Raw genomic sequence first — 22,531 nt, forward strand, 5'->3', positions numbered from 1 at the left:
TCAGGCAACAGTAACGACGTGGGTCTCCTTGTCACAGGAGGTGGGCGAGTCCCTCTTGCACCTCCAGTGGAATTTAGGAGTGCAGCAAAGCACCATGGACATGACCAACCCCAGAGTAAGCAGGAGACAAATCACCCATTTGACCCTTCCCAAGTACATAAAGGGGAGGATGAGGATGGCGAGGATCACCCCGAGCAGCAGGAGCAGTACAAGTCTCTGTACAGCCAGGCTGGTGTCTGCTGGAACATTCTCCTCTATGTTTAAAATGTCTTGGCTGCTCTGAGTCCAGCTCTTGCTGTCCAGCCCCATGGCAGGGATGTGCACCTCTGGGTCTGACTCGAGGTTTTCCAAGTGCTCCAAGATGTCTTCTTTATTCTGGAGTGTGCGGATGAGCCCTTCTGACACAAAAGTGGGTTTTCTGCACAGAGGGCAGGTGATGATCCAGGTATTCTCCACTTTCCTGAGAATAAGCTTGAGGCAGACAGCACAGAAGGCGTGCTGGCAGTCCAGGAGCTTTGGGACTCTGTAGATGTTGTACTTGTTGAAGCAGATCAGGCAATCCAAGTCCACGGATGTGGTTGAACACTGGTGGTTCATTTCCAATGTGCAAGTTTTGGGACAATCTGTGTTCGTTAGCACAAGAGGCCAATTTGAGTGTGGACAGTCTCTTTCCAAAATTGCTGGTTTGAAGGCAGCATAACTGTCTTGCTCTGTGCCTGAAGGCCTCTCCATTTCTTTAATACACTCTTCAGTGAATCCCAGTCTCTTCCCTTGATTTGTATTCTGTGTTAGGGGTCCTGCCCTGCTCATTTCTGCAACACCTCCTGCCGCGGGCGCAGGACCGTCCTCCTCAGCCTGCAGTACTCGCAGAGCCAGACATCCGTCTTCCTTGTTTGGCTTGTCAGTGGATTTCTCCATGGAGGTACACCTCCCTGCAGCTTGTCTTCCCTGGCTAAAGGATTTCGCTAGTCTCTGGCTCCTTTTATGTGTTGCTGTATTCCTGCTGTATGCAGGATTGATTAGTGACAGCCTTAAGTGAGTCGCGCTCTTACAATATGATGTTTTTATGAGATGGGGACCTGAGTTAATGATTAACTTCCCAACCAAGACAGTTTACAATGACTGATAACATCACTGGGCAATTCCTGTCCGGAAGCAGACTCCATAGCATAGCTGTGACAGCCAGGCACTACCGTTATTATTAAATTAGAAATTAGAACTTTCTTTGTTGAAAGCATTTTCATTGGTCTCTAAACATGCTTTGCTGGACAGTTACAGATTTAGGGGAATTATCTACTACTGACGTTGGTATGCTGAATGCAGTGCTTTGATTAGAGCATAAGTATCACCAATTTTGAGTGCTCTGGATAGGAAATTTGCTCTTGGTTTAGCAATACTGACTACCCTACAACACCAAGAGAAGAATGAGATTGAGATTATTAATGTGAGTGATGAATGTCCAATAATTATCAAAACATTATAATGTCTCTTATCCTAGTTGGTTTCAGTCATCAGAGGGCTTCCAGTGCAAACTGAAGCATGACCGAGGCCCACAGAAGATCTCAGAGATCCATGAGAGAGATCTGGAAATTAAAAGCAAGGTTAGTGTCTTGGTGGGACCATCTTCTTTCTCGTGGCGTTCACAGGACAACCTCATGCACTCAGGAGTGCCCTTCCTGAGTGGTTTTGTGAATATTCATCTTGTCTGACAAATTTTTTTCAATGCCTGAACAAAATCCCTCCGTCTCCAATTTCTTTCTGCCTTTTTATTTGAGGGGTAAAATCCAAGTGTTTTTTCGGCAAGAATCCTGTGGCAGAATGGAGCAAAGGAAATAAGGAAGGAAAAGAAGGATCTCTAATCCCAAAAAGATGGACTAGGTCAGTCTTACCAGCAGAAGACATGGAGTACCACTCTAGTAGCCTCAAGTGCACCTGAATGCTCAAACTGTCTGTGCCACCATGTCCCAGCCCCTCTCTCCCACAGAGGAGCAACAGAAAGAAATGAAATAACTGCAGTTGAGGAGGGCAAGGAGTTCAGGACGGCGCTAATCTCCTGAACTTGCTGGTGGGGGGATGAGGTGAGAAGCGCTTGTTCTTATTAGCTGAGAAATAGAAGCTCTATCGTAAGCAAACTTCGTCAAAGTGCCTGAGCACTCCTGCTTGTGTTTCCGCTGACATGACCTGTAGTGGTGCTTGATGGACTTTTGGGTGACCCCAGATTTTAGGAGCCTGGAGATCTTTCAGCTGCAGAAGTGGGACTCAAAGTGCAGTAACATCTGCAAGTGGGCTGGTGAACTGCAAGACTTATGTTTAAAAATAGGATAATTTTCTATTGCATTTCACATTCCGTGCTGTTAAAAAGATCTGGGAAAGTGGAAGACAGACCAGCCATTATTACAGTGCTTTAGAAGCTTCAAATTTACTCTGTCAGTTCCCATGTCCGAAGAGGAAAATGTCTTAAAATTTCCTGATTCTTAATTATTAAAACAATATGAAACCATCTTGCAGAGGTTGGAAGCTCGAACAGACAGCAAGAGGGACACCTATGCTCCTAAATTAGAAATTTTAAAACTAGGTGGGATGAATCCATGCTCCATGTCTGTTTGCTCTGTGTCCTATTAATGGGTGGGGGTGACTTGTCTGTGCCTTTTGTCTGATGTGCTGAAAAAATAGTTTCTTGTCCTGCACTGGCAAAGTTTTCAGCCAAGCCCTGATTCTGGCTCCGCTTTATCCCCGCTGTCACGAGTGATGTTCCCTGGCTGGCATGTGCCTTGTGCTTATCTGAATTGCCCACAACCCTTTAATGCTCCTCAGGCTAATTACTGCCTCATTAATCATTTGCAGTCAGTTTATGTACTCATCCTGTTTTCCTGCTTTCAGTGTGTTTGCATAAGAAAATGTGTTTCTATGAAATGCTTTGTACAGAATTGTTTATGGCAGGAAATAGATATAAAAGAGCAGTTGTGTTATTCCTGAGTAAAATCCCCACATGCCCGTAGGCCAAACATCCCAGAAGGTACTGGTGATAACTGCTGTGAGCTTCTCCCTGTGCTGAGTTGTGGGTCAGGTTGTTGTGACTCTGGAGAAAAGGGACTTAAAAATAATATACAACTTTAAAATCATCATGATGTGAAGCCTCTTCTTGTATCCCCAGGACTGTTTTCTTAGTGTTTATCACAAAGCCATTTGGATGTGCCTTCTGAGCTCGGAATTAGACAGAAATTCATAGAATCACAGAATCCCAAGATAGTTTGGATTTGAAGGGACCTTAAAGCTCATCCCATTCCACCTCGTGCCTTGGGCAGGGACACCTTCCACTGGTCCAGGTTGCTCCAAGCCCCAACCAACCTGGCCTTGGACACTTCCAGGGCTGGGGCAGCCACAGGTTCTCTGGGAATTCCATCCCCCTCACCACCCTCACAGTGAAGAATTTGATCCTAATATCCAACCTAAACCTACTCTCTGTCAATCTGAAGCCATTCCCCCTTGTCCCGTCACTCCAGGCCCTTGTAAACAGTCTCTCTCGATCTTTCTTGTCAGTTCCTTCAGGTCCTGGAAGGCCACAATTAGGAAACCCCGGAGCCTACTCTTCTCCAGGCTGAACAATCCCAATTCTCCCAGTTTTTCTCATGAGAGAAGTGCTCCTCTGACCACCTTGGTGGGCTCCTCTAGACTTGGGCAATATCAGGCCCCTTCTGTTGCGATACTGGCAGAGAAAACCAGGGCAAGGAAGACTAGAATCGTGGGGCAGAGCCTTGATGGGTGCTGGTGGTGGGTGACTTCTTAAACCAGTTGCTGTGGGACGAGTGGAAGAGCTGTGGTGTCAAGGATGGCAGGGAATCCTCCCCAAGAGCCCTACTCTGGACAAGTCACCAGTGTTCTTGCTGTGCCCCTTCTCCAGCCCCCTCTGAGCAGTTTCCCTCAGTGCCTGAGGAAACAAGACGTTTATCACATCTAATTAATAGTTGCAGTCTTAGCTTTCCCGACCTGCTGCTGCTCTCAGCCGTGTTCTCCTGGTGCCATCTCGTGGGTAATCCATCCTCTCACCCCCTTAATCTCCTCTTAGTTCGCTTCGGAGCGGTGATTTGAGGTTGAACAGACACAGTCCGGAGCGGCTCGTCCTGGCTTATAACGGGGGCAGAAGGCGCCCACCTGTGTGGTCACGGCGGGACGCCTCGGCGAGGGGTGGGAGCTCTGCTGGGCAGCAGGGAGAGGCATTAGTGCAATTAGCAGTAGAAGCTAATTAGCTGGAATCTGGCACCCTTGGGCACAGTGTTAGCGATCCGCGGTGCTGCTTCTCGCAGCCCTCCCCGGCCTTTCCCCGCGGAAGCACTGCTCCCGAGGCTTGGCTGCACCCTCCTTCCCTTCGCGATTCCCAGCTCCAGTTTCCCTCCAGGGCCCCCCCCTCTGCTCTTCCTCCTTCTGCAGGAATCCCCCGGGATGGGCGGTCACGTGCCCTGCTCCGCGTGCCGTGGTCACGCGACTCTCCCGATGTCGCCACCACGTGACCTCCCCCGATGTCTCGGTCACGTGCCCGCTCCCGGCGCCCCGCCTGGGATGTCCCGCAAACAGGCGGCCAAGGCCCGGCCCGCCGGGGCCAGGAAGGGCCGGCGGCCCCGCAGCCCCCTTGCCGGATCGGCCCCGGGTCCTGCACCGGGCGGCGGCGGCGGCCTCGCCGGGCAGCTCCGGGCCCTCGGCCTCAAGCTGCGGGAAGTGCCGGGCGATGGGTGAGCGCCGCGACAGGTCTCCCCGGTTGTGGGGTGTCTGTGTTCTCGGGGGCCGGGGGCTTTCACCTCTCGGGTGGAGGGAACCGTGTGACCCCCGGGGGCTGGGGCTTCGTCCCCCCAGTGGTGGGGAGTCTGCGTCCTCCCGGGCGCTGAGGGCCTTCTTCGCCTGATTTGCGGCGGGGATGGGGGGGGACAGTGCTCTGCAGGGTTGAGAACTTCCCCACTGGACCCTACAAGGATCAGGGGGCTCTGCTCTGCTCCATGTTTCTGTAGAACCTGAGGGCCCTGCCAGTCCCAGCCCTGTTCCTCAGGAGAGCTAAGGGCTCCACGGACCAGCTGTGCAGGGCATAGGACGGTCCATAAGTGATTGGGTTTCAGATGTTTCTGCTGAGAAATGGCTCAGCAGGTCGTTGGTTTGCCCTTTGTTGCATTATGTCACTTGTCCCAGTGTCAGTTTAAGACAGTTTGGCCCACCCACCCACCTAGCACTTTTACCACCTCTGATGACGTGATCACTCATCTTATATTCTTACCAGCCATTGCAGTAGCAGAAGCCATTCAAGTACAGAGAATAGGTGCTGTTTCATATTCATATCCTTGATAAAAAACTGGGCATAGCTCTCTTTTCCCTTTAAAACCATATTCCTTTTGCACTGGGTGTTTGTTTAATGCTGTGCCTCAGACATGCCAACTTGTGGTTTCTCTTTTGACAGCAACTGCTTGTTTCGGGCCCTGGGTGACCAGCTTGAGGGGCACTCCAGGAACCACCTGAGGCATCGGCAGGAAACGGTGGATTACATGGTGAAGCAGAGGGAGGACTTTGAGCCATTTGTGGAGGATGATGTGCCCTTTGAGAAACACGGTATGGGCTCCACAGGGCACCCATGGGAGGGCTTATTGTGTAGTGGGATTCCATCTCCTTGGAGCACCTTCTAACTCACCAGTTCCTCATCCCAGAACTATGTCAGGGCTCCTCTATGGTTTTTACAAATTCTTTGCATTTCTGTCTCTGTCAATGCTGTAGAAAGATGAGCTGTTAAACTTGCATTAAATTTGTCTTGGAAATTGTTTAAATTTAGGAGAAACTTGGAGAAGGAATGAGAGGCAAAAAAAGGAAGGAGTAAAAAAAATTTAGTGTTTGCAAAAGGAACTTCAGAAAAATTGTCTAGTTCTCCTTGAATGCTCATGGGTATTTGGCTGTTTTGGTAAGTGACTGATTTCTTTGGGTTTCATTCTCCTTGGCACTTAATGTTTCATACTGGGAATCCAGGGGAAGATCCAAAGCAGAGGTGAATACAGCCTTTGTCCCACCAGCTTTGAGGATGTGCCAGGTACTATTCAGGTGATGCATGGAAGTGGTTTGGTCACTTAGTACTTGGCACTCTTCCTTCTGAGCTAACAGAGATAGGGGCCTTGCTTAGTCTAAGGGTGTGCTGCTTTTTTTTAGAGATTTCTGTGGTCATTTAAGTGCATTAACTTCTGTTGCTGCCAAAGTCTTGAACACTCACTGTTTCACAGGTGGGATTTCCTTTCCAGAATTTCTTGTGCTCGTGTTGAAATTTCACTACTTGTTATCCCTTCAGTGCTTTTGGAAGTGTCAGAAACTAGGTTTCTAACTCTTCTAAATGTTTTTTTCCTTTAGTTACCAATTTGGCCAAGCCTGGGACCTTTGCTGGCAACGATGCTATTGTGGCCTTTGCAAGGAACAATCAAATCAATGTGGTTATTCATCAGCTCTATGCTCCACTGTGGCAGGTGAGAAAAAACATTTCTACATTTTGGCCTCATTTTTCGCTGATGAATATAAACAGTGTGAAAACTTCCTGATCTGTCAAAACCGAGCAGTAGCTGTAGTTAGCTGGGTATGATTTAGAGCTGCAGCTTTTACTTACGGTCCAGCATATTCATAGAACCACAGAATGCTTTGGGTTGGAAGGGACCTTAAACCCCCTGCCATGGGCAGACACCTTCCACTAGCCCAGGTTGCTCCAAGCCCTGTCCATCTGGGCCTTGGACACTTCCAGGGAGGGGCAGCCACAGGTTCTCTGGGCAACCTGTGCCAGGGCCTCCCCACCCCCACAGGGAGGAATTCCTTCCCAATATCCCCTCTAACCCTGCCCTCTGGCAGTTCGAAGCCATTCTCCCTTGTCCTGACACTTCAGGCCTTGTCCAAAGTCTCTCCATCTTATTTGTTGGCTCCTTCAGGTACTGGGAGGCCACAATTAGGTCACCCTGGAGTCTTCTCTTCTCCAGGCTGAACAATCCCAACTCTCTCAGCCTTTCCTCAGGGGAGAGCTGCTCCATCCTTCTGATTATCTTGGTGGCCTCCTCTGGACTTGCTCCAGAGTGGAGAGAGCTTCTCTAACGAGAGCTAAATTGGCTAATTTTCCGAATAATCTTTCAAGAGCTTTGGGATTTGTTAGATACCTATTCAAGCACTGACAGAGGAAAAGAAAGCTTACTGAATTCCAACATGTTGAATAACCTAATAGGATAAAAAGCAGGAGTTAATAGAACCAAGTGTTGAGTTGGAATCTAAAGGTAAATGTGAAATAGATGAATGGAGAATTATTGTTGGGAAACCTGAAGTTACGAGTGCAGCACAAACCACAGACAGGGTTGAAAGGTGACTTGGTGCATGGTCTGGGAGTGGAGATAAGGTGATTCATAGACGTAAAAGGGTTGAGAAACTCTGTAGCCCTAAAGCAAAGCAGTTATTGTCCTTTGCTTACTGACGTCTGCTCCAGGAGAGCTGTCAGACCTGTGAACTCGGGCTGACACGTCAAGCCAAGGAGGTTTGCAAGTGCAGTGGGATTTTCTGCATTCCTGGCAGGAGCTGGAATGCTGGATAGCTCTTAACTAACAGTTTGATGATCAGGGTAGGAATTATTCTTGCTGTCAGTGCAGATAATATCAGAGCAGGAGTTTTCTGTGGAAACTGCTGTACTTGGTGCTGACAAAGCAAAGGGACATTTGATTGTTAACAGTGTTCCTGAGTAGAGTTAATACATTTTTATGGATTGGCTTTCTTTTAAAACCAAAACACAGCCACTTGGAATCCTGTTAAAAAGCATCTTGTCCCAGCTGCAGATCAAAACTTATTCTGGGTAACTGTTTCCACTGTGGTCATCACTTGAGTGAACTCTCTTTCCTCATGTTTCAGGGGGAAAATGATACTGTACATTCCCTAGGAGCATTGCTGAAGTTGGATGTGGGAAGATGGTCGTAAAACTGATAGCTGCTGTGGAAAGTTTAGGAAATAGTTCTGAGCTTTCCACAGAAATATTTTCATCCCACGTTTTGTTTGTTATACAACTGACCAACGTTAAGTATCTGGCTTTCAAACCTTCTCCTTGAGGCAGAAGCTCTGTTGTTACTGGAGGCACAGCTGAATTTTTAGGTCAACTCTTCCTGTTTATAAAACTTTGGTAGTGTCGTACTCACTTCCTGCCCAAGAAAATTAATACTTGGACAAATCTGATGCTGAGGTTGATTCCAAATCCTCATTTGCAGTTTATTTCTTTTGTGTAGATCCGGGGCACAGACAAGAGCAATGTGAGGGAGCTGCACATTGCTTATCGTTACGGGGAGCACTATGACAGCGTGAGGAGGATCAACGATGACTCAGAAGCTCCGGCATATCTTCAGATGGAGGTTGGTTGTCACAGAATTACCTGAGCCAGCTGTGGGTGATAAATAAAGCTGATGAATGTTGGCAGTTGATTTCCTTTCTCATTTGTCTTGGGATTGAGGGGAAGAGTGTAGTCCCTGTGTCATGCTGGGTTAGCAAAGCCCTGAGGTCATTGTAGCTCCTGCCACCAGCTCTCCTGAGAAAGGCTGCGAAGGATTCCAACTTCTGGCCTGGAAATCAATCCCAAACCTGATGCTGTGGTATGGGCTGTCTGGAAGCAACCACATCTAAATTACATATTCATGCACCTCAAGTGGGAAAACAAAAGGAAGGGAGGAAAGAGCTGGAAATGCAACATCTGGATGCAGTTGTCCTCTTCATATGTCACTTTTTGATCTTGTGCTGTGCTTGAGCGTCTCTGCACACAGGTATATGATTGTGTCGTATTAAAATTAGTCCATTCATAAGCTTGTTTATTGGCATTCATGGTGGTGCAGTACGTGAGAGTAGTGCAGGAGAGAGGGGAAACCTCCAGTGATGATGGAAGTTACGATATTTCCAAAATGCTTTGACACACAATGTTTCTGAGAAAAGTGTTCAATAATAATTACATTTATTAGATATTTTTTTTGATTGCATGCTGTGTTATCTGCTGGGCTTTGCTTTTCTTCAGATGCTTTGCAAAAACAATGCAAATAAGACAGAGGAAGTGAAGCCACAGAAGGGTGACTCTGAGGATGAGATTGAAGCGGAAATGGAAAATGCTGTACAAAAAGTGTGCAATGCAACAGGGTGTTCAGTAAGTACTGAGGAGCCTTTTTGTGCTTAATGTTCAAATGTCCTTGATACTTGAAAGTAGTCCTGGGAAAAATTCTAAAAAATGCTCACCTTGAACAATTTCAGTACCACAGCCCTAAACTAGGATAGATTTCATCCTAGAGTCAACCCTTAAATGCAGATGAAATACCTACTCTGTGTGGATACCTAATAATTCTGGAAAGCTTGTCTTGCAATCTGTCAGAAAATTCACTTGGAAACAAATCCCGTAAGATTTGAAATAATTTGAGGATGTCGAATATCCCACATAACTGGATAATCTGTGACTCTTGGCTGTTGTTACTGTGCAAATGCTTAGAACAGAAAGGGCCAAGAGTGAAACAATTATGCTGAAAGAGCATATTCCTTTTTCTTGATATCTTCAGGAATTTAAGGGTTCCCCCCTCACCTTTTTCAGAAATGAAGCATTAATTGAACAATCATAAAAGCAGGAGCCCCCTCTCTGTGCCGCAGGTGGTTGTTAAGTGAATGTGTGTCAGAGATTTGAACTCCTTCAGTGTTCTCCTTCTCTTGTGGACAGGACATGGATTTAGTAAGCCACGTCCTGGAAGCGGAGGATTACAACATAGAATCTGCAATATTTGCGATCTTACAAGTGAAGGAAGGAGAAGGAACAAGTGAGTTCTCAGAGTTTGTCACCTGAGGCTTCAGGTGAATGTGATGTCCATGTTCCCTGGGGACAGCAGCAGGACAGATGGGGTTTGCTGTTGTGTGCTCCCACTTCAGCCTTCTGTGCTCAGGAAGGTTGTTAGTGAGGGCAGCCTCAATCCAGCTTCAAAAAAAACCCACTGCTCCAGAAATTCAGGAAGAAGGAGTTGGCTGACAGCGCGACAGCTCCTGGGTAGAGTGTCTGAGGAAAACCTGTTGTTGGTAGGTACCGAGGAGCAGCAGAAACCCCAGAGCAGGGATCAGAAATCCTGCAGCAAAACATTGTGGGAGGAGAATGGAAGCGGTTCAAGAATCTTTGGAAATCAGAGCTTGCATCAAAGTGAAACAGGAAACAACAAAGGACAGGCTGGATCCAGTGGAGAGAACCAAGCCAGCAGGAACCCACAGGTGTGTGAGGGGGGTTTAATGTGAGCACCCTTTAAGAATTAGGAGATGGCTTACTCAGCAACTCTTCCAATCAAAAAGAGTTTCTGCTCACTGCATTTTATCATTGCTGCAGCTGTGACTTCTCTGATAACAAACATTTCCTAGTGACTTGTGGCACTCTTCCCAAAACAGCCTGAAATAAAGTCCTCATAAATAGTTAGGAATGTTCTCTGGGTGCTGCCTTGATATCTGCTCGTCTCCTTTCCAGTGTGTTAGCAGAAGAAGTGTGGTTTGAACTTTGTGTTTTCACCCTTCCCTTTCAGGTAGCTAAAAAGCAGAAGAAGGAGCAGCAGAGGCTGGAGAAGAAGAAGCGGCAGGAGGAGAGGCACCGGCAGAAGGTCTTGGCCATGAAGAACAACTGTGCAGATGACAGGACAGAGACAGACCCCACCAACCACATCACCTTGGTGAAGACCATGGCAGCCCTAAACATATGACTGTGTGCTGAGTACTCTGGGGAGAAAAGCAAATAAAACTGATGAAGACAAAACTCCCCCTGAGCAAATTTCCAGGCACCCTTTGTTACCCTAAAATCGGTTTCTGCAGAGGTTTTCAAGGACAAGAGGAATTCCTGTTCCTTTGGTTGCGGGGAGGACAGTTACTCAGTGATTCCACGTCAACCTGTGTGTGAGAAGAGTTGTTTGAACTTAAAAAGTAGAGACTTGGGTTTATAATTTTGGAGTTAGATGAAGGTGAGAACCTTTTTTTCACATAGCAGTGTCACATTTGCTTTGACATCTCTTGATGTGCCTGGATTTTTTTTTTTTTTACTTGCTTATGCTTGGAGAAGCTTTATTTTACCTTTCTGTCAGGGAAATCTTAACAAATCTCAACTCAGGAACAACTTTGGTGGGTTTTTTTCTATTTAAATTTAAATGAAGTGAATGAAGTCTCAGAATCCTTTCCAAAGCAAAATGTGTCAGCCAGGACTGTCTCAAACATGACATTCCTCTTTTCTTTGCCAGGCAGGAATGCAGTGACAAGTTTTAATCTCACTAGAACTGTTGGCCCTCGTTCAGAAGCGATTAATACATAAAGGGAGAATGGGATTGCTGCATCCATGCTTGCTGAAGTTTGGGACCAGCTCCTTTGCTACCTGAGACCTGTAGAGAGACATAAACCCATCCAAAATAATAATACCAGTGGAGTCATGAGACTGCAGAGCCAACTCATCTGATCTGGTGATGGTTGATGAGGCTGTAAAATGTGACAGGAGCAGGCAGGAGATTTCTGGTGAGTGTTGTTACTTGGACATCTGGAATCTCATCCCCTTTGTCATATTTTGGAGCTTTTGGGCTACTCCAGAGCTTTAGTCCAAGCCAGGAACTTGATGGGTGTTAGTCTCCAAATTACATTAGTGTAGCTCAAGGAACAAGAGTCCTGGGAACAAGCTTCCAAGCACCAGTACTCCCTGGGAAACCTGCCTGTTTCACTTCATAAATCAACCTTTTTCCAGGGTAGAATTTTTCCATCTTAAATTCCATTTTGGTGAGGTCACCAAGTAGGATGTACAGCTTGACTCCAGTGATAATTTCCACTGTAGGACTGAGGATTTGGACCAAGGTGAAAGGACTGTGGGATTCAGCTCTGGATTTATGGCTCCCAGTGTTTCAGCGTTACTCGGGTTTTTGGATTTGTGACAAGCACTAAGCTTGAAGAAAGCACACATGCACTTACACAACAGCAGGAGACACCTCATCAGCCAGGGCAGAGGTGAAGGGGATTTTTTGAAAGTAAGGAACGTTGCTTTTGAAAAAAAATCTATGTGTGCTTTGAAGTTTATAAATCAGCATGAAAATATAAATGCCTTTTTTTACTGAACTACCAAGAGCTGGTACTTCGTGTGCTCTGCTGCTGTTAGTTGAAGAATAAAAAGAAGGCTCTCCTGTAAGAATTCCTGGTTTAGGAATTCCTATTCTCCAAGACAGTAAGTTTTGCAGTAGTGGAAAGAGAGGCAACTCACAGCTTAGTAGGGAGGAAGTGCAAATCACTTCAGTGTGTGATCAGTTGTGACAGTGGGTGTAGCAAGGCAGTTCAGGTACGTGTATCACCTGTGTCCTGCCCAGCTGTATTTTGGTTTGAAATGCAGATGGGTTCTGCAGGTTTGAAAAAATAAGAAAGAATTTGCAGTTGTACACTTGGAATAAGAGGTTTGATCTTAATGAATTGCTTTTTTGTCCTCCTGAGCTAGAGCTGATAAAAGGATCTTGGAGCCTGACAGCTGTGCAGGGAGTTGTCCTGAAGGCTGAGCTTCTGTAGGTGTGGAGGGAACTCACCCCATTGTGTCCAGGATGACAGGGCAGTTCTGCACCAGCAGCACAAAAAGCAGAGAGAGGGGCTGGTGAGCAACTCATGGCCACCAATACCTGGAACCAAATCTGGAGCTGAAAATGCTTTCATTTCCAAGTGTAATACGATTAAAATAAACTCTTAGTGTGCTGGGCTCTTAAATCATGATAGAGCAGTCAAATTCCCTTTTCTGCCAATTTCCCTGTTTCTGCCAGGATAGCTTTGTGCCTGCACAACCATTGTGTATCAAAAGATGTTAAAACTTATTTTATCTGTTTTAAATTTTCCTGTTGAAGTTTCCACCTTCCCAGTCTGTTATTTTTTTTCTAGGGAATCTTTATGCAGCATTCCTCATGGAACTCACTTTTATGTAGAGAATTTGCCTTGTAAACAGGCTTTTCCTTGCAGGAGGAAGGGGAGGCAAGAAACAAGAGCAGAGGCACATCATGATTCATAGCTCGTGTTTACTTGTTGGTGGAGCTTTGTAATGCATGGTCCAAGAATGGACAGTAAGCACTGGATATTCCCTTGAGATCTGAGGAGGATGACTCTTTGTTATTAGCTGCTGGCTGACATCTCTGAGGGTGTTTTGGCTGCTGCTGGATCAGCAGTGGGGTCACCATCAGGCTCTCAAGGGCGACTACACAGCAGGATGATGTAGCACAGCCACTTTCCCTGCATCCTATCTACCTACATAATCTTCCCTTGGCTTATTTTTCCCAAATCCTGCAGATCAGGAGTTCAGTTGAACTGGAAGTTTTAAGCCCTCCATAAGTGTTTCTATGTATGGGAGGGTTTTCTGCCTGTGCTGCTCCATGTCTCCCGTCCTTTTTTCCTTCTTGGGAGCTTCCTGTTGGTTATCTCACAGCTTTGCCATGACATTCGTGGTATCCACATCTGCACAGCTTCAGGAACTGCAGAACAGGAGGGAAACTGTGCATGAAAAGCATTCCATACTCCAGTGTTGGATACAAGAGAGATGATTTGTGCTGGTGTTGAGCTGTGGGGACTTTCCTTGGTGCTGCCTGGTTGCAGGAACCAGCCTTAGAGGGCAGCATTGGCTCTGTCCCAGCTCTTCTCTCAAAATCCTTTAGTGGCTATAGGAAATGAGTAGAAATGAGTGGTTTGGAGTTATAAAGATACCACATGTACTGTGGGAATGTGAGGGTGGGGTGGGGGTGTTGCTTGTGATGAAACGCTGGAGTCAGGCAGGAGCCTCCTGGCGCTGAGGTGAAACTCAAAGAAATTACCCTTAAAACTCCGTTATTTTAAGCAGAACACATCTCCAGAGGTAGCCTTAAAGCTAGAGGTACCTCCATCAAGGCTCGGGGCTATGGGACAGCCAGCCCTGGCTTGTTAGAGATAATTAGGGCTTATTTGGGATCATGTGCAGTTCTGGTGAGGGATGAGGTAGCTGCAGGGAGTGGCAACCTGAGGAGACCTGTCTGGACTTGCTGGAGATGGGGTGCAAGAAAAGGTCACACTAAACCCCTGAGGCCCCACCACTGAACTCCCCCATTCCTGCAGTGATGTTAATTGCTTAAATGGTCGTTGGGAACAGGATGGGGCTGGATTGAGGCCAAGGTCTCAGAGGGAAGCTGGGGTTGGAGCCTGGTTTAGGGTGCAGCAGCCACTCACTCTTTCTGTGGTCTTTTTTTTTTTTTTTTTTCTCTGTAGCTCTTAAGATTTACTAGTTGGCTGCTAAAATGTCACTTCTGGTCAATTTTTTAAGAAAAAGATGCAAAACGTTGTGCAGGCATAAATATTGACTTCAGAAAAACAGTTCTGAGGCTCCATGCTGCTTCCTAGCCTTCCATCATTGATTCCCAAAACGCAACCCTGGAGATGCTTTACAAATTTCCTTTGAAAATGTATCTTTATTTGCAGGGTTTCCATTTTTATGAGTTGTTTAATCATGGGGAGCAGGTTTTCCGGGTGCACTGACTCCAGGGAAAGGTGCTGGAAACCTTTTTGGTGCCGCAGGGCTCTGCCGTGTCCTGCCTGGCTGCAGGGAACGCAGAACCCCCACCATTTCCATGGACTCTGTCGGGTTTTGACCCTGGTGTGTTTAGCAGGAGGGTGCTCGGCCCTTGCACTTAAAGTTGGGATAATTCTTGTAAGAATTGTGGTAGGTCCCAGCTGCCCTCTGGAAACACTCAGCTGCCTTCTTGTCGCATGCACAGGTCGCTGTTTGGCACTGGTTCCCGGTTCCTGGAAGAAAAATTGGGGGGCATGGAGGCAGGCAAAGGGTGGGAGAGTCACAGGGTGTTTTTTGGACCATCCCTACTGCATACGCAGCCCCCTGGGTTAAATTTGGGGTGTCTCAGGTACTCTCACCTCTGATGTGTGGAGCTGCCTAGCCCTGGAGGGACCCTTTAATTCACTTTATCCCTGGGGTGTGTGCGGATAGTTGCTTGGATCATAGGGATATGCTTTGTTTTGGTCTGTGAAATAATGTGTTGGCTTTGGGGAAATCGAGGTGGCTGTGCCAGGTCCCTGTCCAGGATGGGAAGGTCACCTCAGACCCTCAGTATTTGGCCTCTAGGGAAGGACAAGGCCCCTCCTTAGGGAGGTGTCCAAGCTCGAAACTTCACCATAATCCAGCAAATATTTATTTGCCCTGTTCCTGGCACTTTCCCTGTATTTCTACCTCCTTTGCTCTGAGTGGTTGCCAGGCCAGGATGGTCTAAAGGACACCTTGGAATACAAGCATGGATGGTATGTGCCTTCCCACTTGGAGCTTTGCCCCTGCACCGGCTCTTACTGCAGGTTATTCGGCTTCCCCGGAGGAAGTATTTGTAGGTGACCACTTTGGGACTGCAGTGTGAGGAAGCCAACTTCTCATAGCAGCAATTGTGGGCATGGCAGCACCTGAGAGCACAGAAGCCGTGGTCAAGTCAGGATGGGGGACAGTTGGGACAACCCTACATTGGTTGAACTTCAACGACGCGCATCGTTCCCATTGGCTGCTGCTGCTAAAATGCTTTTAGAGAGGTTTCAAAGACGAGCAACAATTTTCTCATTGCTCTCTGCTCCCAGAAGCAGGACAAGATTCCCCTCGCTGTACCCAGGGAGGTGGGGAGGGCTGGGACACCTGCTCTGCCTTTACCAGGTCCCAGCTTACCTGTCGGTGGCATCCAGGGGCTTTTTGGATCCCCCCAAGCCGCAATAACAGCCGTAACCATTGCAAGACAGCAGAGATTTCCCAGTCTCGTGCTTAATCATCGCTCCAAACTGGAGCACGTTGCAGCTGGTGAGGGCCAGTCCTACAACTGGAGAAGTTGTTTAGGAGCACTGGAAAAAGCAACCTCCCATCCTACCCTTCCACAGCAAAAATGAGCATTTTCACCCATCCCATCTCCGTGGACAGAACCCGTGAGCACCAGACTTTCCTGGAGGATGGGAGCTGGCAGGGGATTACTCACAGAAAAGGAAAAGTGAGAAGAGCTTCATGTCTGGTAGTGGCAGCTCCAGGGTTTGGTGAACCTGACGTGCTGCCGGTCACACCTTTTATAGTCACTGTGTACCTTTGGCAAGGCCCCTCCTTTGGAGGGCAAATATTGACAATCTTCACCATATTGCTCTTGCTACGTGTGCAAGTCCCTTGGCACTGCTGGAGGTCCCAGCTGTGGGGTGCCTTATACTGCTGGAGCCCTTGGCAGGGGAGGGTTTGGTGGACTGGCATGAGTAGGGTAGACTGGGGTCAGCTCCATGCATGGCTCTGGGTATCTCAGCATCTCAGTGCCTCCCCGAGCAAAATGGGAGAACCTGAGGGAGAACAGGAACCACTTAGTGGAAGATGTCCCTGCCCATGGCAGGGGGTGGAATGAGATGAGCTTTAAAGTCCCTTCCAATTCAAACCATTCTGTGATCCCATGATTCACTTTCTTCCTGGATGCCTATATTAGTTTTTTGATGTCTTGGCTAGAAAACACCATTCTATGTCTTAGTGTTTCCATCCTGACTTAACTGGGCAGGGAAAAAAGGCAGCCAGTGCAAAGCATCCTCCACTTCTGACTTACCAGAGTGGGTGAGATGCAACACTGGGAGCAAAGGAAGATCCTGTGGTCCTCCAGAATGGCTGTGGCTGGAGATAGGGCTGAGCTGAGGCCACATACGGTGGGGGTTTTTGGTAGTGGGGACTTCTGAGGTCCCAGATGCCCCTTGCACATGGGGATGCTCTGTCCCTCTCCCTGTGTATGCTGGGGCACTGTGTTTTGCTCTCAAAAAGATGAGCCCATGGCATGAGGTGTCTGGCTCACCTTTGTTTAGAAGCAAAAGAAGGCAAGTGGCAGCATAAGGGAAAAAAATGCAAGTTTAAGGGAAGGGGGAAAGAGAGAGGCTGGTTGTCGTTTGCTCTGAGAGAATCTCTAATTAAATAGATGATGCTGAACAATCATTTAGCAGACTTCTTCTGTCAGATATTGCAGGTGTCCAGTGCTCTGTGCTGCTTTTTGGAGAACCCCAGCATGGGCAGGCAACTGAGGCAGGGGAGGAAATCCCCCCGTGGCTGGTAGGGAAACTGAGGCAGGGAACAGGGACTTGTGTGGGAATGAGAGAGGTGGTGAGAAAAGGGAACTCGTGGCTCAGCACCATCTGTTCCCCCTTCTGGCATGAGATGTTTGTCTCATCAGCTCTCCGGGCTAATTTAAGCAGACCCCTTGGACACCATTGAGTTAATGACCTGAACCAGGGGTTGCCATAATTCAGGATTTTCCGATTCTACAACCAGTTTTATCACTGAGAAATAAGGTATATTCTTATCAAACTGGCTGAGCCCCACGTGAAAGCCCCTTCACCCCAGCCCCTCTACCTGTCCCAGGTTTGCCGTATCCCTTCTCCAAATGGGAAATAAGCCCCAACAGGGCCAAATGCCTCCTGGAAGGATGTGGATTTTGTTTCACAGTACAAACCCACAACTTTTCCAACCCAATTTATTGCCATGTGTCTGAGCCCACACATCAGCACTTGGAGCTCCGTATGAATGGATTTGTACAGCCAGACCTCCAAGCAGGAAAATACATGGTTAAAATTCACCCAGAGTTTACAAAGGGAGAGTTTATCTTGGCCTGAAATCTGTCTGGGATATCCTGTAGGTGAGAATTTGATCCTTGATTTGTGCCTTGCAAACAGCAGCTGCTGGGTGAAGGGCCACCCACTCCTTCCTCATCTCCCCAGGATTACGTGGTGCTGGAGGAGGAAAAGGAGGGTGGAGGGGCCTGATTCCTGGGTGACAGCTGGTGGGAAGCATCACTGATGTAAGGGATATTGCCTGGCCCCATTGACTTCAGCTTTGGGGCAAGCCAGGGAGGGAATTCCAGCTGGGCATCAGCCCCTGGGGAAATTGTGTTTTGTTGCTGTTTCTGTGGCTTTATTTCATTGCAGAGCCCCAAGGGGGTATGGAGCACCGAGACCTCCTGGGGTCAACCCTGCAGGGCACAAAACATGCGCAGTGGGGAGGTTTTTTCCTAAGGGATGTGCTCAGAGTTGTTGCAGAATCGGGCCAAAACATTCTTTACTGGTGAGAAGTCTGTTTTGCTCATCGCTGGTGTGAGGCAAGCTCCCGGCCACCCCGGCACAGGGTGTTCAGGGAATCTTAGAATATCCCGAGTTGGAAGGGACTCACAAGGATCATTGAACGCCAAGCCCTTCCACCCACTTCCACTTCTCCATCTCAGAAAAAAACTGGACATTTTCAGAGTCTGAAGGCTCGGGGCTAAGTGGGGCAGTTCAGGGGTGCGGCTGCACCTCGGTGGGAATTGTGTCACCTCTCAGGTGTAATTTTTTCCAGGTATTTCAACAGGAAACCTGTCTGAGAGGCGAGGGGTGGTCTCTGGGCTCAGCTGAGTCATGGCACACTGAGAACTGCTGCCTTGGGCTCTCTGTTTTTATTTGGAGCAACAGAAGGTGAAGCAAGAAGCGGAGAGAGCAGACAGGCTGTGGGGGAGCCGGAGCCAAGGGGAGACACTCCCGCTGGTTCCCTGTGCCCCTCACAGGGACGAGGGGCAGGTGTCCACTCCTCCCTTTTTTTGCTGTGCTGAAACATCGCATCAGCGCTGCTCCCCCTCCTCAGATCCAGTGGACACTGACGCAACGTCACCGGAGGGTTGTTGTCCTCGTGCCAAAGCCAAAAAGCCCCGAGGAGGAGACTCGCCAGGGCTGGGAAGCGCTGCTGGCCCCGTCCCTTCGTGGATCAGCCCGGAGGTGGTTTTGCAAAGGGAATTTTTTGCTTCAACACCTCCCGGCTCGTCCCCGGCACTTGATGCGGCGCCGGAGCAGCCTCTGGCCGCGCATCCGGCACAGCAGGGCCGCCCGCTCGCACCTGCAGGCACTTCTCTGGCACCACGTCCCCGACCCTGCAGGGACCACACAGTACACCTGAGACCTTCATTTGTATCTCCCGGGGGCTGCCCAATAAAGGACACCGCAAGAGAGGGAGATGGTCTGGAAAGGGGCATCCCAAGGCAAGGGGGTGAGGACTCACTGCAGGTGGAGATTCCTGCCTGGGGTGCTGAGAGGGGCTGCAAGGGTCCCACGGGGCACCGCCGAGCCGCCAGCTTGGCATAGCAACAGGCACGGAGCCGGCAGCACCTGCAGGGAGAAGGAATGTGGCACTGGCTGCTTCTGACCTACCTGACACAGGCTCTTGCGAGCTGGGCAGGAAGAGCCACCAGCTTTGCATCCTCTGCTCTGAATTGCCCAGCAGCTGCTCTTTCCAGCCCGTTCCCATGCCTCTTCTTCCCTGTGCAAGCCCTGCCCAGCATCCTGGCTTCAGGACCATCCCTCTCCACTGGTGCCATCCCATGAACCAGGCAGTTGTCGTTGGCACCACCCTACTGACTGCGGGGCTGGAATTAGGGGTGAGCACTAAACTTTCCCTGCTTCCCAAAAACCTGTTCCCTTCCTGCTGCTGCCCAGTACCTGGTCTGCACTTTGCAAAGCTTCGGGGTGGGCTGAGGGGGTTGTGCACAGCCCTGGGGTTACCCCAGGGCCAGCATTAGCCCTCTGGGGTCAGTGCTAGCCCTCTGGGGCAGTGTTGCCTGTACCGGTCCAATGAAGCCCTTGAGGTGCCCCATCCCGAGTAGCATCCGTGGGCAGTCAGATTTCCTACAGTGCTTCCCTCGAGTCCCGGTATGAAGGTACGTGGGTGCTTCCCATGAGCTGTGAACACACCTGGAGTGGCCAGAAGAAGTGATTTTTTTGTAAGTTATATGCAGAAATGAGGCCTGGGGAACAAGGGAGGAGAGGAGGGAGTCCCCCTGAGGAGTGCACAGGAGTTTGGGGATGCACATTGGCACAGGGATAGGGCCTGGCTCCTGTCTGTGTGGGTCGGGGATGCACTTACTGCAGGCAAACAGCATTGTCAGCACCAGCAGGACCTTCATTTTCCTCTCACCTGGGCCTGGGAGGAAAAACAGAGGACAGGCTCAGCCAGGCAGCTTGGCTGGTGCTGCCATGCATACCTTCCTCTCTGAAATTGGGTCAAATCACCCTAAAATTTGGAATGAAGAAAGCAGCTGGGGCTCCTCACCTCTGTTTTGCTGCCTCTTGGCTGACAGCAAGTGGTTTCTGAGGCTGTTCCACCACCTGAGCATCCCCACCCCGTGTCCCACCACCTCAATATCCCCGACCTCCTGTCCCACCACCGAAGCATAGTCCTCATGTCCACTACCCCAGCAGTTCTCACCCCCTATCCCACCACCTAAGCATGTCCCACCACCTGTCCCACCATTCCAACATTCCCCACCTCCTGTCCCACCACTTTTGACACTTCTCCCCCGTGGTCCAACGTCCCAACTGCGTTTTTATCTGGGAACAATGACCCTTTTCCTACACTTTTCTTCCCTCCCAGCAGAAGGCAGCGTTCCCGATGTCCTCCCGACATCCCCCCCTATTTTTGATTCCATGGCAGGGGGGTGGGGAGGGAGGACTTGCTCACCGGGGGATCTCCCTCGCTGTCAGTCCGTCCTCCCGAGGAAAGCCTGCCCTCCGTATCTGGCCTGCGGGCTCTGAACTGAAAGCGCCGAAATTACTCTGTCCGAAAAACACCAAGTGCTACGCCCCTTCCCTCGCCGGCCAACCCCCCTCGCCCCGTGGGCTGCAACCCGGAGTGACGCAGGGACCGAGTTCTTGGAAAGTTTTGGGAAGATGTTGATTATTTACAGGGATTTCTCTCCCTGCCCAGCAGCAGCTCTCAGAGGACGGGGTGGTTTAAGCACGTTGTTTATTTTCACGTTACTTAAATTTACAACAGTACAGGCAGGAATGCAGGGAGCTCCAAATTTCGACTCCTATCACCTGCACAGGTAATTGGGATAGAACTGGTAGCGTTTCCTGTAGCTCCTGACGTTTCTCTTCAGGCACAGTGCCAGGCTGCGGTCACACTCACAGGAGAGCTGAGCACACCAGGAGTCCTTTCCTGTGGGAAGAGGAGAGCCCAGGGTCAGACCTGGCTTTACAATGGGCTAACACCCCCTTTTCCCGGGTCCTACTCACTGCAGGAGGGGCTGCCGTGGTGCCCCTTGTAGTGGTAGCTCTGCTTCTTGGCGTCACAGTCATGGCTCAGGAGGCCGAGGTAGCAGGTATCGTGTAGCTGGCAGCACCTGCAGGGGAGATCAAAACTTTAGGGATTGGGCTTTTCCCTCCCTCACTCCTCACATTTGAAAATATTCAAGGATGTGTTCAGACGGGGGGGGGGGGGTTTAGGTGGGTTCTCACCTGTCTGAGGCGTCCTTGGGCTGCCCCTTGCCCCCCAGGCCGCAGTAGCAGCCGTAGAAGGCATAGTGCAGCAAAGCGTTTTTCCCTGTCGCCTCCGTGATCATGTTGTGCAGCTGCAAGAGGCTCCCGTGGGCTGGGGACAAGCCTGGGGAGGGAAAATCAGGGGGATCATGCTGATTCCCAGCCCCCTCGCAGCATCTCCATCCCTCCAGCCCCTGAACTGGCACCAGGGTGGTGATGTCTTAGAAATTATAAGACAGTGGAGAGGGAATTTGTTCCCAGCTTGGTGCAGGAGAGTTGTTGCATATTTGGGAGGGGTGGTGATGGGAAAAGGTGAAGAAATCACCAGCCTGGTTCTAATTTCCACAGATGTAACTGCACAGGGAGCCGTGGGACTGGTGGGACTGAGGACACTTACGCCAAGCAAACAGCACAGAGAGGCCCAGGAGACAATTCATCCTTCTGACAGCCCTGGGAGAGGAAACCAAACCATTCCCTGTTATACCAAAACCAAACCATTCCCTGCTACCCTTCTTTCTTTCTCTCCTCATCTGGGAACAGAGATTCTCCCCCTCTCTATGGACTAGAGAAAATGAGGGCAGTGAAGATGCACCCATTGCTTCAGCACAAAGCACTGGGGAGGGAAAGTCATGGGAATCGGATGGTGCAGTGGTAGAAAAAAGCAAAATGAAGAGAAAGGGAGAAAAGTTGGAGGAATTATCAGCCCTCAAGGGCTGCACCCACTGCTCTTCCTCCAGGTTGGCATCTCAGGTAGCATCTCCTTTGCTCCTGCTTTCACATCATGGATTTTGCTCCCATCTTACTTCTGGTTAAAGTAGAAAAGGGAGAGAAAGCATTCCTCCATCCCCACTTACCTTGGGAAAGCTGCTGCTGCCTTGCAATGCCCTGCAGCCAGCTGGGCTTGCTTTATATAGGGTTTGTTCCCATCTGTTTGGGGCTCCTTTGACTCAAATGTTGCTGACTGGGCTTTTCTGCAAAGGAGAAGGCGCCATCCTTCCCCTTTACAGGAGTGTCAGAAATCCCCCCAGTGCCCCAGCTCTGTAGCTCACACACGGGGGCTGGTGCTGGGTGGGATGAGGTGGCAAAGCATCGTCACTTCCAGCCTGAGGAGGAAGCCAACACGTCCTAATCCTGGTCAGAAATGCCTGAAGATCTTTTACTTTGTCCTTCCCAGCACCATGGAGCTGTATCGGGGGAAAGAACAACCCTGGTT

The 22,531-nt window shown here is 49.3% G+C and overlaps 4 protein-coding genes across 5 annotated transcripts in view; 2 read left to right on the forward strand and 2 right to left on the reverse strand.

Moving 5' to 3' along the window:
• Positions 1 to 1,520, reverse strand: RNF186 (ring finger protein 186). Its single transcript, XM_051773454.1, has one exon. It carries the CDS (start codon positions 916 to 918, stop codon positions 1 to 3), a length of 918 nt encoding a protein of 305 aa, XP_051629414.1. The 5' UTR covers positions 919 to 1,520.
• Positions 1,498 to 12,111, forward strand: OTUD3 (OTU deubiquitinase 3). Of its 2 annotated transcripts, XM_051773446.1 has the most exons (9): positions 1,498 to 1,601; positions 1,776 to 2,078; positions 5,441 to 5,589; positions 6,370 to 6,482; positions 8,259 to 8,381; positions 9,032 to 9,157; positions 9,716 to 9,812; positions 10,070 to 10,251; positions 10,554 to 12,111. In XM_051773446.1, the coding sequence occupies exons 2-9, from the start codon at positions 2,074 to 2,076 to the stop codon at positions 10,725 to 10,727; spliced, it is 969 nt and encodes a 322-aa protein (XP_051629406.1). In that variant the 5' UTR covers positions 1,498 to 1,601; positions 1,776 to 2,073; the 3' UTR covers positions 10,728 to 12,111. The 2 variants fall into 2 exon arrangements, with proteins under 2 accessions (XP_051629406.1, XP_051629405.1); XM_051773445.1 differs by lacking the exons at positions 1,498 to 1,601; positions 1,776 to 2,078 and adding an exon at positions 4,533 to 4,727.
• UBXN10 (UBX domain protein 10) overlaps positions 11,378 to 22,531 on the forward strand; it is a 22,419-nt gene continuing 11,265 nt past the window's right edge. Inside the window, exon 1 of the mRNA XM_051773455.1 lies at positions 11,378 to 11,523. The gene's annotated coding sequence lies outside the window, so the exon portion shown is untranslated. The remainder of the gene's footprint in view (positions 11,524 to 22,531) is intronic.
• On the reverse strand, positions 17,601 to 22,303 carry LOC127463692 (basic phospholipase A2 daboxin P-like). Its single transcript, XM_051773470.1, has 9 exons — positions 22,173 to 22,303; positions 21,716 to 21,768; positions 21,298 to 21,442; positions 21,076 to 21,182; positions 20,519 to 20,998; positions 19,925 to 19,981; positions 19,626 to 19,752; positions 19,064 to 19,170; positions 17,601 to 18,935 (listed from the first exon to the last, which is right to left on the reverse strand). The coding sequence occupies exons 2-5, from the start codon at positions 21,753 to 21,755 to the stop codon at positions 20,874 to 20,876; spliced, it is 417 nt and encodes a 138-aa protein (XP_051629430.1). The 5' UTR covers positions 21,756 to 21,768; positions 22,173 to 22,303; the 3' UTR covers positions 17,601 to 18,935; positions 19,064 to 19,170; positions 19,626 to 19,752; positions 19,925 to 19,981; positions 20,519 to 20,873.

Source organism: Manacus candei, unplaced genomic scaffold, assembly GCF_025592945.1.
Source record: "Manacus candei isolate 608988 ecotype Guabito, Panama unplaced genomic scaffold, ASM2559294v1 h1tg000169l, whole genome shotgun sequence".
In the NCBI taxonomy this organism is placed as follows: domain Eukaryota; kingdom Metazoa; phylum Chordata; class Aves; order Passeriformes; family Pipridae; genus Manacus; species Manacus candei.